At 45.6% G+C, this 13,468-nt stretch overlaps 1 protein-coding gene across 6 annotated transcripts; it reads right to left on the reverse strand.

Moving 5' to 3' along the window:
- Positions 1-2,523: 2,523 nt before the first annotated feature.
- LOC121344087 (transcription factor HES-5-like) lies at positions 2,524-10,579 on the reverse strand. Of its 6 annotated transcripts, XM_041419780.1 has the most exons (5): positions 10,478-10,561; positions 9,934-10,084; positions 4,066-4,396; positions 3,742-3,922; positions 2,524-3,613 (listed from the first exon to the last, which is right to left on the reverse strand). In XM_041419780.1, the coding sequence occupies exons 3-5, from the start codon at positions 4,126-4,128 to the stop codon at positions 3,372-3,374; spliced, it is 486 nt and encodes a 161-aa protein (XP_041275714.1). In that variant the 5' UTR covers positions 4,129-4,396; positions 9,934-10,084; positions 10,478-10,561; the 3' UTR covers positions 2,524-3,371. The 6 variants fall into 6 exon arrangements, with proteins under 6 accessions (XP_041275714.1, XP_041275715.1, XP_041275713.1 ...); XM_041419781.1 differs by lacking the exon at positions 9,934-10,084 and having other exon boundaries at positions 10,478-10,579; XM_041419779.1 differs by having other exon boundaries at positions 9,944-10,555.
- Positions 10,580-13,468: the final 2,889 nt, after the last annotated feature.

Here is a 13,468-nt window from a genome sequence, read left to right on the forward strand (position 1 = left end):
GTAAACCACAGTTTCTAAAATGTCACCTTGCTCTGCAAAAACACCCAGAACTAATTCTGCTGAAAAAACTAACGCAGTAAAAAAAAAAAAAAAAAAAAAAAAAAAAAAAAAAAAAAAAAAAAAAAAAAAAAAGTATATATAAAATTAAGAAATTGTCTATAATATTTTCCTTAATAAAAAAGCCAACATTTCCCATTTTTTCCATTCCTTGTGGTCATGTGGATGTCACCTCCCAGATGTCCCAGCACACCCATTCAGGGCCTTCTCTGTGCCTCTCCAGATTCTTTCACATTTCATTTTATAGACAATTTTGGTAACTAAAGCATTTCTATCCTCAGCAAATTCTTGCTTAAAAACATTCACAGGGATGCTCTTCCAGAATAATCCGTTTCCTTAAGATACAGCCAAAAGCCACATAACTCAGAGTTTTCCCTTCTGCAGGTATCAGGAAAGTTCTTCCACAAAGAGAATGTGTTTTCCTCAGGAAAAACTTTATTTTTAGACACAGTGGACACAGAGGATATTAACTTTCTTTACTAAAAGATCCATGGCTCTTGCTGTGCACAATTCCTTTTCCCAGCAATATCTCCTTTTCTCCTAAAAACTGAAAAATCTGTACAAAAATGCATTTGGAAACTGCATTGTGTATTATGCAGAATATTTAAAATTAAGGGAAAAAAAAGCCAGTTTTTTTTTCCACCAACAAGCAACAGCAGAATAATTAATGCATACCAAATGTCAACTGTCCATGGGGCAAGAAGAAAAGTCCAGGCATTCCACACAGCCCAGTGCTCCTGAAGGGGATGTAAAAGGGAAGAGTTTGCAGCCCCTGTGACACCCCCAGTGCCTTGATCACTCAGCTATTGCCGACTTTGATGCTCCACAAGATGCCACTGGGCTATTTCATTAACTCCTTTGCAAACCCTCCTTTTCATTTTCAAGCTGCCTTTCTCTTCATGATGATTTAGAGGGAAAAAAAAAAAAAAAAAAAAAAAGAAGTTGTGACTGGGTTTTTTAACCATCCCCATTGTGTGTCACAGCTCAAACAATGCCCAAATTCAGACCTGGTTTCTTTGGGGTAGGCACCAAGTTCCTGCACAGGAGCAGTTTTTGATCCCCTTTCTCCTTGTTAGCATCAAAACCTGCCCGTGCTGTTCATGCTTTATGACATGTTAAAGGAAAATACAGAGTTTGAACAGTCAGCTTTTATCAGCTTTTATCAGCAAATCCTATTCTTTGGTTGAGAAATCTCAAAATTGGGGAAATCTTAATTTGGCGAACCAAAACCACTACGCCACTCTAACAGCCAGGCTTCTACTGCTCTCTTAAGAGCAAGAATCACTGCTGGGTCACTCTCAAATCAGATTTTAATGTATTACCCAAAAAGATGCTGACTCCTGCACTGCTGCAAAGGAAAGGAAACAGCCCCACCAACGAGCAGTGAGGGGAATTTTCAGCTGAAGAGCTAAGACCATTATTCAGGATGTTATTACAAAACTACCCCTTTACAGTGATGTTCTTCATACTTGTGGGGCACATAAATTTTCCTCATTTGCCAGATATTTGTGAGGGCAGCTGCACCAGCCAGCAGAACCACAGAGACAAGGATTTCCATGATTGCTGTCAGAGGTGGAGCTGGGGAAGAGTGCTGCTCCTCAGGTGTGATGTGAGAAAACCCCTCAAAACCTGACAAAGCCCTCAAATCCTGGCAAGCCAACCCCTCAAAGCCTGGCACAAACCCACCCCTCAAAACCTGGCAAACCAAGCTCTCAAGTCCTGGTAAAAACCCAGCAAAACCTGACACAAACCCACCCCTCAAAACCTGGCAAACCAAGCCCTTAAATCCTGGTACAAACCCCACTAAATGTGACACAAACCCACCCCTCAAAACCTGGCAAACCAAGCCTTCAAGTTCTAGTACAAGCCCCTCTAAACATGGCACAAACCCACCCCTCAAAGCCCAGAAAACCAAGCCCTCAAATCCTGGTACAAACCCCTCTCATCCTAACACAACCCACCCCTCAAAACCTGGCAAACCAAGCCCTAAAATTATAGTACAAGCCCCTCTAAACCTGGCAAAAACCCACCCCTCAAAACTCGGCTTAGGGAGCTCAGTTTGTGGAAATAGTCAGGTTCTGGGCAGGTGCAGGGCATTGCTGCCCAGGTGAGGATTTTGGGACCAAACCCACCCCTTAAAACTCGGCTTAGGGGGCTAAGTTTGTGAACAAATGGTGTGGAAATAGGTTCTGGGCAGGTGCAGGGCATTGCTGCCCAGGTGGGGGATTTTGGGACAGGAGGGGCAGTGACTGAGGAAATGCTCAGCAGGATTCTGCAGGAATCTGTGTGACAGGAGCACTCCTTGAGATTTGGGGTGACTCACGTGGTGGGATTCACAGGAATATACAGAGTAAACATGAACGGGAGTTCCTTGAGCTTTATGAAAAATCCATTTCTTCAGAATTAAAACTTTCTCAGGGATGCAAGTGGCTGCACATCCTTCAGATGGAGAGACCCACACAGAAGTTGCACACAAATGCATTTTATTGTTCTCTACACACACAGAGATGCATACACAGTATGCAGGTGAGCCATAGGGCAGTCCCAGCATTGGGAGAAACATCATCCACCAGGAATTCAACCACTCAATACAGATAAAAAATCATTATTATAATGAAAATGCTAAAAAAAGCATAGCTTACACCCAAAATGTATAACATTGACAAATCAAGCCTGTTACCTACTACTTTTCTTTAACATAAAGCAATAACATACTCTTTTTCTAAATTGAAAAAAGCATCAAATAGTAGAAATATTCCACATAGTTTCCTAACTCCTGGTCATCCCTCACACTGTATATACAGGACTATGAAAGGGCCATGGGGGAGAAATCCAAACCAAAACCAAACCCATTCTCGATGCTGCACAGCTGATAAGCAAACAGAGGGAAATACTTTAACCAAGTGTGCATGAACCAAAGGGAATAAATTTATCCTCACGGTGTGACTGAGCTAACCAGAGTTGTCAGTCCAGCCAGAGCAAAGCTGATGGCTCTTACAGGGAATATTAGAGAAAATCTCCTACAGCAAGTCCTGTCCATCACAACATTTAACATTTACAAACACCCTCCTTCATTCTGAAGGTGTTGCCCCTGCCTGGGCAGCACTGCACCAGTGCCTACACAGCTTCAACACTCAGCTTTTGCCAGGGGATCCCAAAAAAGTCAAAAGCATGGCATTCTCTCATACATAAATAAAACACGGTGGGGGGGAAATAAAATTCCCTACGGGAGAGAGGATCAGAGCTGGACTATCAGATGCAGTCAGGTCCTTCCTCTGGACTGTCACAGGTCCGTGCAGTGAGGACTCCCCTGACTACCAGGGCCTCCAGAGAGGGCTGCTGGCCTTTGGAGACACTTGTTTCAGGGCACCAGCGTTCCCAGGGGAGAAGGAGACCTCTGGAGCAGCTGACTGGCTCTTCTGGAAGTGGCTTAAAAGTTTGGTCTGCGTTTCAGTTCGGACTTTGTGGAGAGAGAGGAAATAGAAAGCTTCTTGCAAACACCTGGAATAGCCCTCTCTGAAGTCAAACTGGGAGCTTTTGTGGAAGGGTCCTGCAGCTGGAGAAGGGAAGAAAAGAGGGAGAGGGAAGGAAGAATAGTTTAGAACAGCTGTCCATGGCTCGAGATTCATACAACAGTCACAGATTTGCAGTAAAACAGAGACTGAAAGAAAACTCAACACTTACTCTTCATCTGCAGCTGGCTCTGCTGCTTCAGGTAGCTGACAGTCATCTCCAGGATGTCGGCTTTCTCCAGCTTGGAGTTGGGCTGGTGCCTCTGGAACTCCTTCTCCAGGAGCAGCTTCAGCTGCTCGATGCTGCTGTTAATCCGGTCCCGGCGCATTTTCTCCACCACCGGCTTCCTCAGCTGTAAAAAGCAAAGGAGAAGAGACCTGTTATTAAAGGATGCTCTCCCTGACACTCCGCAGGGCTGTTTGTCACCCAGCACTGCTCCTCAGCGGAGCGAGGCAAGGTCTCAGCTGGTATAAACTCCGCTGTGCCTGCACTTACTTTGTTTTTCTCCTTTGCTGTCAGCAGGTTGTCGGGCTCCAAGAAAACAGCGCTGGGAGCCATCCGTCCTGAGCAGAGAGGTGCGGGGGTGGAATCCAGGAGAAGCGTGTTGCTGGAAGCTGCCTGCAGCCGATATTTATACCACCCGAGCTGGGCGAGAGCGTGTGGGTCTGCGGCTCGCTGGTGTTTCCCACACTCTCCAGCCAATCCTGGCCACGGGCAGCACAATGGGAGAAGCAGCTATTCCTGCATGCTCCAGTGGCACTGAATAGCCGGCGGATAATGACCTTCTCCCGGAGGAGCAGGTGGGGAGTGCGCGCTCCCTGCAAGGCTGGCATCAGAGTTACGTGTCAGGAGCTGGGAAAGAGCTGCCCTGCCACGGGAAAGGCTGCTGACTAATGCCCGGGATCAATAGCATTCCGGGGGGAACCCGGGGTTCACAGGCGGGAGGAAGGAGGAGGAGGAGGAGGAGGAGGCAGGAGGAGGTCAGCTGCCCATGGCGGGAAGGATGCTCCAGCAGCGCGCCCAGGCACACGCTGCAGCAGGAGCAGGGCACACGCCAGCAGCCCCTGGCTGTGAAAAATTATTGGCTTTTCCCAAATATTAAAATTAACGTTATATGCTAGAATGTGTTATATGTGTTATGTTAAAAAGCCTATTTTATGATTGGTTTTTCGCAAATATTAAAATTAACGTTATATGCTAGAATGTGTTATATGTGTTATGTTAAAAAGCCTATTTTATGATTGGTTTTTCGCAAATATTAAAATTAACGTTATATGCTAGAATGTGTTATATGTGTTATGTTAAAATGCCTATTTTATGATTGGCTTTTCGCAAATATTAAAATCAATGTCACATGTGTTATGTTAGAATGTGTTATATGTGTTATGTTAAAATGCGTGGTTTATGATTGGCTTTTCCCAAACATTGAAATAAATATTATATAATGTGTTATATGTGCTTTTGGCAAATATTAAAATGAATATTATATGTGTTATATTAAAATGTGTTAAATGTGTTATGTTAAAATGCGTATTTTATTATGGGCTTTTCGCAAATATTAAAATTAATGTTATATGTGTTATGTTAGAATGTGTTATATGTGTTATGTTAAAATGTGTGGTTTATGATTGGCTTTTACCAAATATTAAAATTAATGTTATATGTTAGAATGTGTTACATGTGTTATGTTAAAATGAGTATTTTATGATTGGGTTTTGGCCAATATTAAAATTAATGTTATATGTAGAATGTGTTATATGTGTTATGTTAAAATGTGTATTTTATGACTGGCTTTTCCCAAATATTAAAATTAATATTATATAATGTGTTATATGTGCTTTTGGCAAATATTAAAATGAATATAATATGTGTTATGTTAGAATCTGTTATATTGTTATAATGTGTTATGTTAAAATGCGTATTTAATGATTGGCTTTTTGCGAATATTAAAATGAATATTACATGTGTTATATTAGAATGTGTTATATGTGTTATGTTAAAATGCCTATTTTGTGATTGGCTTTTCGCAAATATTAAAATGAATATTATATAATGTGTTATATGTGTTATGTTAAAATGCGTGTTTTATGATTGGCTTTTGGCAAATATTAAAATGAATATTATATGTGCTATGTTAGCATGTATTATATGTGTTATGCATTAGAGGGAAATCTTTGGTATCAGGCCTATCAGGGAGTCTGTACCTCTCAAGTACTTCAGCCAATGGGGAAGGAGAGAAGGGAAATGTGGCTGGGAAATTGGGATAAAAAGGAGGCTGGGTCCTCCAAAAATTTGAGAGACCCCAGGGGAATGCCCCATGGCCTCTCCCTTTATTGGAATAAAGTAAAAGGACTCCTCTGTCTCCTTTTTGGACATAAACCTCTGATGTTTGTGGATTAATATTCCTAACATTCCCTTCCCTCAGAACCTTATGCAGCCCTTTAGAAAACTCTCATTAGTGCTTTATGTTTCCGTTTCCAGACACCTGCAAGACAAACACTTGTGGAGAAGGGTCTTGGGATTGTTTCAGAATCAGTTCAGTATCACGTGCTGCCTCTTACTTCATCCCCAAAACACATTTCACTCTATTTTCACTTGGTCTATAAACAAAGGAAAACTGGGTGCAGAAGAGATTTATATCCTCATAAATGTATCAGAAATCAAATTCCTGATTCCTCATTATTCTCCCCTGTGCCAGTTGCTGTCCTTGATGCACAGCCTCTGCTCAGGAGGTGCCTGAGCTGACAGTCTGATAAAAACACAGCCAGGGATTCCTGCTGGAAAACCAGAACCAGACCTGCCAGCAATTTATCCACCAAGGAATGTCAGCGCTTATGTTTGTGGAGCTCTTACTGTAGTGAGTAAATACCAGTTGTACTCACATTAACACATGTGTAGGTGTGTTCACCTTTACATTAACGTGTGTGTGGGGTCACACAGGGCCTTTAATGTGCACACACACACCCAGGGCACAGGGACACGTTTCTCCCTCACTCATTATTGGTGCAGCAGGTAAGGCTCCAGTGACCTCTTCCAGGCTCTGCTTTTCCATCCCTATTGTGCTGCCCTGAATGGGCTCCCTTCTCTCGGCACAGAGCAGCAGCTGTTGAGCTCAGGCTCTTTTATGTCAGGTTGTGGGAAAGCTTTTGTGACACCGTTTCACATGTTCTCCTCAAAGCCTGTGGATTATCTCTGAGCCCATGTAATGCCACCTCTGAAACCAATCTGTGCATCCCTCTCGGGGACATTCCCTGAAACAGAAACTCCGGAGCTGGGACTTGTTTCTCCAGCTCATTAATTGAGCACAGGAAGAAGAAAAAGTGCCAGTCCTGTGATGGGCAGGGAAGTTTTGCTAGAGACAATTGCTGCTTCCCTCTTGCTGCTTTCCTATGATTCTCCACTCAACACCCAGATAAAAACTACATTAATTGGGAACAGTCATGTCAACCTCACCCTCCTTGCTCTTGGCACAGTCAAGGGGTCAGTGCTCAGAATTTCCTCTCCACCAGCATCCAAACTGACCCAGAGACTGCACCTGAGGAGTCTGAATGCAAAATAATCTTCTATGGCATTCCATTTTGTCTGGAGAGGCTGGAAGCCTCTGTGGATGTGATAAGAATTACAATATTCCATGTATTATTGGGAGGTAAACATAGCAAAATCTCCCCTGGGTGGGAAACCCACTGAGGTTCCTACATCCTTGCTCTGTGTCACACACAAATTTTAAGGAATTGGAAATACAAACATGTATTTAAGACAGCTTTTTCTTTTCTCTTTGGTTGCACAAGCTCTGAGGGGAAAAATTAGTCAATTACTGACCTAGTTGGAAGAGTTATTCAAATTAGATGCTCAATAACCAAAAACAGATACTCTGCTTTGGCTGGAAATCCTAAAGAAAGTGGTAACAAAAATCTCTCCCTATTATAAAGTTTGCAGACTCTGTGGACTTTACACTAAGAAGAATGAATTTGGAATTACACCTCTCCTACTCCAAACACACACACTGCTGGACAGAAAACTCATTAGGATCCCAAAATACTGCATCTGGATGTTTGAAACAGGGCATCAACAACAGCCTTGCCCCAGAATCCCTGCCAGATGTTAGCCCTTTAGAAAACCTTGAGGATGCTGCTGCTTTCCCAGGTCTGGAGAGATGCTCCCTGCTCCCACTGCTTCCCTCCCAGCCCAGGCTGCCCAGATGGCCTTTTGGGAGCAGGGTTTCCCACTGAACACAAAGCAGAGCCAAGCACCGTTGCTAATGTGGTTTGTAGTCGGGCACACTTCCTTTGTGGCAGGAGGGAATGTGGTTAAGGAATGGTGTGGGACACTCCGGAGCAGGCAAACTTCCCCAGCCCTGTGTTAGTCATTACTAACACAGAAAGGGGAGCAGGGGCAGGGATGAACTGGGGACAGGAAAGAGAGCAAAATGTGGGATTTTTAGCCAGTGCTGAGTCCTGCAGAGCATCCTGAGGTGGAAAATAAAATGGGTCCAATCCCAAAGGCCTTACTGGGATCCACACTGAAGCCAACAGAGAATTTGGAGTCCAAGATTTGCTCTTCTGATGTCGTACCTCTGGAGCTATTTCCTGATCTCTGTAAACTTTAAATACAAATTACCTCCACGCCTACCTCAGAATGTATCAAAACCTAATCAAAATTTGAATTTTCTCCTGCCAAATATCAAAACAATAATCAGATCTGTTGTTTCCCATTTCTTTTCTCCACCTGGTATTGATGGTATAAAACTTGACTGAGTTTTCTCAGCTCTCATAGCTCCACATGAGCCATACAAAAGTCTCACAATACCATCATGATCCACAGGAGTTGCTGCGTTTTCTGGGACATAATAAACAGATTGGGGATTTAAAGAGGCAAACAGGGGATGTGGCTCAGAATTTTCAGTGCAATCTGACCCACCTCTGCCACCTCCAGTGGGACAATTGGCTGTGGCCTGAATGGTGGGTGAGCAAGACTCTGCTCTGCAGCTCCTTTCCATGTCATTTCCTCCCAGCCCTTCCCTGCTTTTCCTCCTAACCCTTCCCTACATTTCCTCCTGACCCTTCCCTACACTTCCTCCCTGTCCTTCCCTATCCTGCTGCTTGGCTGGTGCAATTTCTGTCTGCCTTCACAGCTTCCTTCCCTTTTTTTTTTTTCTCCTAACCCTTCCTTACATTTCCTCCCAACCCTTCCCTATATTTCCTCCCTGTCCTTCCCTATCCTGCTGCTTGGCTGGTGCAATTTCTGTCTGCCTTCACAGCTTCCTTCCCTTTTTTTTTTTTCCTTTTTCCTCGTGGTTTACTTTCCCTCCATGCAGGTTTTATAATCTGGTTTTTCAATCTGTCACTCCTTTCCCCCCCTGCCTGTCACAGGCAGATGTGGTTTGAGGACAGGGGTGTCTCAGAGCCCCACAGCCGTGGTGAGTGTGGAGTTCCCTCCAGTTTCCCACACCGCTCTCCCATTCAGGGCATTCAGGCTCAGGATAAAGGAAGTGTGCCATGCTACAAGCTGAATTAGAAATGGTGTTTGACTTCCCTTTGTACTGCACAGAAACCTTGCTCTGGGCAGACCATCTGCATAGCCCTCACCGTGGAGAAAACCATTGATCAAGGCCTGTCAGCCCAGCTGGGGGAACTTGGGAAAGTAATTCCTTGTGCCACTTCAGTTCTTTAGGGCTTAACATCTGGCTGGAGGGGGAGGCGACAGTTGATGGTTTAACAGTCTTGCTTCCTTTCAAGTTTGGGATGCTGTTTTGATCCCAGATAAGCCGTTCTGAAATCCTGATTTTAATAACATGGAAAGCATCCAGAAGAGTAGGAATAATGCACTGGCTTTGCATTTTCAAAGTGCTTTACAAATACCAGCTAATGAATTCTCAGCGACCTCCTCCGTGGGTGAGGATGTATTATTAGCAGTGGTTTACAAAGGCGGGAAAACGAGGCCGAGAGGAGAAAACCAAGATTTCAAGATTTCAAACAGCCTACAGGTCGCAGGCTTCTACGGCCAAGAGGTTGTTTGAGACATCTGGTTTGCAAAAATGCTCAGCACCCACTTTTGTTTTAATTTGCTTTGGCATCTCTGAATGGGGCCAGCTCCCTTGCTTGTGGGAGGACTTGGATTTCCAGGCTGGACCACACTCACAGCCATGCACCACCCAGATAAGCAGATACCAAAGTTCTCCTTTGCCCTCAAGTGCAGCAGTGGAGCTTTAAAATGTCATTTAGTATAATTTTTCTAAGCCCATGAAACAGCTGGAAAGGAAGATAAACTCAAATCCCCAATCAGGAAATACTTATTGTTGTGTTCAACAGAAAATAACTCCATCTCTCCAGAAAGTAAACTAAGTTTTCATTTGCTTATTCATACCCCTGCAGACCTTCAGCTGTGCTTAGTCCCTGGGCAAGTCTGTCTGTCAGCACCATGGAATTCTGCTCAGCTGCTTCCCAGCAGGTATGGTTATCCTGGGATTGGAGCTCCTCAGGGAGGGGCTGCAGTGTGCCCTGGATGACCTGGACTCCTGAGGGAATACGAGGAAATCTGACAACGTGTCTTGCCCTGTGGATGGAGATGAGGGCACCCAGCCCTGCCCATGACCTGGCAGCTCTTGTGTGTGCCCCTCTGCCAGTCCTTTGCCTGGCTCAGGGCCAGGTTATCCACCTCCTGAAAAACCCTTCTTGCTTTTGTCAGACACCCTCTCTTCATTCTGCTGCCAGCTGAGCGTGGCAAAGATGTCTCCAAACCCCACCTGCCCGGCAGGGCAGGACCTCACAGGAGCCCTGAGACACTTTCCCCAGACATGGGGGAAAAAAACATGTCCATTGTGCTCTGCAGCTGGTGACTGCTGGCTGCCAAGCACAAGAAAATGGGTTCCAGTGGGAGCTTACACCCCAAAACTCACCCCAAAACTCACCTCAGAACTCAGGCTGAGCTCAAGGGAAAAGGAGCAATCCACTGGGGCATAAGGGAGAGTCAGCTTCAGGTTACAGACTTGTTCCCAAGGCAGGGACAATCTAAGGAGGCTCAGGGGACACCAGGAAGCCTGTGGCTCTTATCTCCCACCACTACCCTTGCTGCCTCTGAGTGATTAAATATCTGCCCCATGCAGATGGGATTAATTGCTGATCCTGTCAGGATCCTGCCCTCCTGCCTGGCACAGACACACCATTAATGACAGTAAGTGGCTGCTGGGGCCAGACTTCAGGAGCCACATTCCCTATTCCCAACCTGCTCTGCTGAAATATCCTCTCTGCAGGATACCTGCTCCCTGCCAAAAGCCTGGCAGCACTGTTTGCTGAGTCTTGTGACTTTTATCAGGAGACTCATAATACTTAGGGCCTTCAGCAGGGCTTCATGGCCAAGCCTCATAATTCTATAAAGAGAGAAAACTAATTCTATCAATCCAAAGTCCTAATGCTCAGAAAAAAAAAAAAATCCATCAAAATGCTTTTATTTTTATGGGAAACATCAAATTGTTTTTGTTAAACCTCTGTGATGTTCAGCCAATTTCTTGGTTCCTCAGAGCCCAAATTTTGATATTTGAAAGGCTGGCAGCACTGTCAGACCCACAGAGGTGTGGAAAAGCTGGGTGCCACCACCTCCCAAAAAACCCACCCAAAACCAAACAGTGATGGAAGTGCATGAACCCAGCAGTTCCTGTTTGCTGCCCCCATTGCACTGTCACTGACAGGCTGCTCCTTTCCTTGGCCAGGCCAGGGGAGGTGACTGATGGGCAGTTCCAGAGGACTTTCAGGGAGCCCCCAGTGAACTCAGCACCATCCAGGATGGTTGGGAGAAACCTCAAACCCAGCTGGCAGCACGTGGGAGATCCCTCAGCCCCATCCCAGAGATGGGGAGCAGCAGCATTTCCAAACTCCCTCTTAACTCAGCCCTGAGAGCCCCGGGAAGGAGCAGGAGGACAGCATCCATCCTGTCCTCCTGCTCCTTCCCGTGGCTGTTTTCTCTCCGGGTTTGGAAGGAGGAGGGTGGTAAACACAGAACATGGTGGCTCCCGCCAAGCCTGCTCCCAGGGCAATGTGTTCCTTTGAGACATAATTGATTCCTGCCATCAGGCACCAGCCTGCTCTCCCCCAGGGTCAGCGCTTTCCCACATCCAACCCCATTATCCCACAGACCATGCCTTTTGTACAACACACTCCAGCTATTCATGTGCAAAGCAGCTGTAATCCCCAGACCTTTCAGAGTCAATATACCAGGAAATAATAAATCCCTCTTGTGCACTCTTGAATATGCCGAGAGGTGACTTGTGGGAATTTCAGCTGAGCAGAAAAATGATAAATTCTCCTTAATTTTTAATTATTTGTGATACTCGCTGTAGAAGGACTATGTCACTGGGGCATGACTACTTGGGGGTCACCACACAAGCAGCTATAGAAATTGCTTTTGCCTCTAACAACCCTAAAAATGCAGATCAACTTGTCTCACATGTTTCTTAATGATCAAAGTCCACTTTCCTTCACTCATGCACCGGGGAATGGCAGTATATTAAACATCCTGGATCTGAAGAAAAACTAATTAAAAAAGGTTAAATCTGTGAAGAATGTACTTTACAGTATTAAGACCCCTTTTTGAGTGGGTTCTGGTGTCTCAAGGAGGCAAGGTAATGCCATGTTAATGACATTTAATGGAATATTTCATACAACAGTTCTAATAACAACATAACCTTTTCCCCTGGAAGAGGCAGATTTCCCTCGACTCCCACTCCACTGGTTCACACGCAGAGTTCCCTGTGGGAACAGAAGCCTGTCCTGAATAACAAGTTTTTATATGGTTATTTCTTTATATATTGCCTTCCAGCCAGACCATTTTTATACTATTTTCTGTGTGGAATGTCATGTCACTGAAAGACCCTGAGGAGAGCATGATAGGCAGGATTAGGGTTAGGGCTGGGGTTAAGGGCAGGGGCAGGGTTAGGGCTGGGAGAAGGGGTCTTCATCTGAGACACCAAAGGAAGCAGAGGCAGGGTTAGGGGCAGAGTCAGGGCTGGGAGAAGGGATCTTCATCTGAGACACCAAAGGAAGCAGGGGCAGGGTTAGGGGCAGATTTAGGGGCAGATTAGGGGCAGATTTAGGGGCAGGGTTAAGGGGAGGGTTAGGGCTGGGAGAAGGGATCTTCATCTGAGACACCATAATGCCATGCTAATGGCATTTAATGGAATATTTCATACGACAGTTCTAACAACAACATAACCTTTTCCCCTGGAAGAGGCAGATTTCCCTCGACTCCCACTCCACTTGTTCACATGCAGAGTTATGATTCCCCTGTGGGAACAGAGGCCAGAAGATAAAAAGTGGAGTTACAATTCTCTAGTTATTCTCGCTGTTGATCCAACAACCATTTAGAAACATCCTGTGAAGAAACCTGTGGTCACCCTTTGGGTCACCCATTGAAGTGCAACAACTGGATGGACACACACACACAGAGCTCCCCCAGGCTCTGGGGAGTGCAGAGATGTCCCTGGGACTGTTGATTTCAACTCTAGCAGGGCTGCCCTCCCTTTCCCACCTTCCCCCAAAAGTGTGCCTCCTCCATGCCCGGCACATGCGAGGCTCAGGAATGCCATTGATCCCAGCCCAACCAGCTGGAGGCTCGGTGCTTTCCCAGCTCCCCACGCCCCGCACACTCCACCAGCAGCGTGGGCAGAAGGTTATTCTCCCCGGGGCATTGGCAATCAATGTACCATGCACTAATGGATGCTTCCTCTATTGTCCCTCTGCGGGCCTGGATTGGCTGCGGGGCTGTGGGAAACACCAGCCATCCCAACACTCACGTATCTGCCCCGGCTCCCCGGGTATAAATAGAGGCACTTGGGAGCTGCCAAAGCATCTCCTCACACTCGGCACAGCAGCTGCCTGGGGTCTGTGCCCAGGGCTCAGTGCTTAGG

The sequence above is a fragment of the Onychostruthus taczanowskii genome, unplaced genomic scaffold, assembly GCF_017590055.1.
Source record: "Onychostruthus taczanowskii isolate IOZ18803 unplaced genomic scaffold, ASM1759005v1 scaffold61, whole genome shotgun sequence".
In the NCBI taxonomy this organism is placed as follows: Eukaryota; Metazoa; Chordata; class Aves; order Passeriformes; family Passeridae; genus Onychostruthus; species Onychostruthus taczanowskii.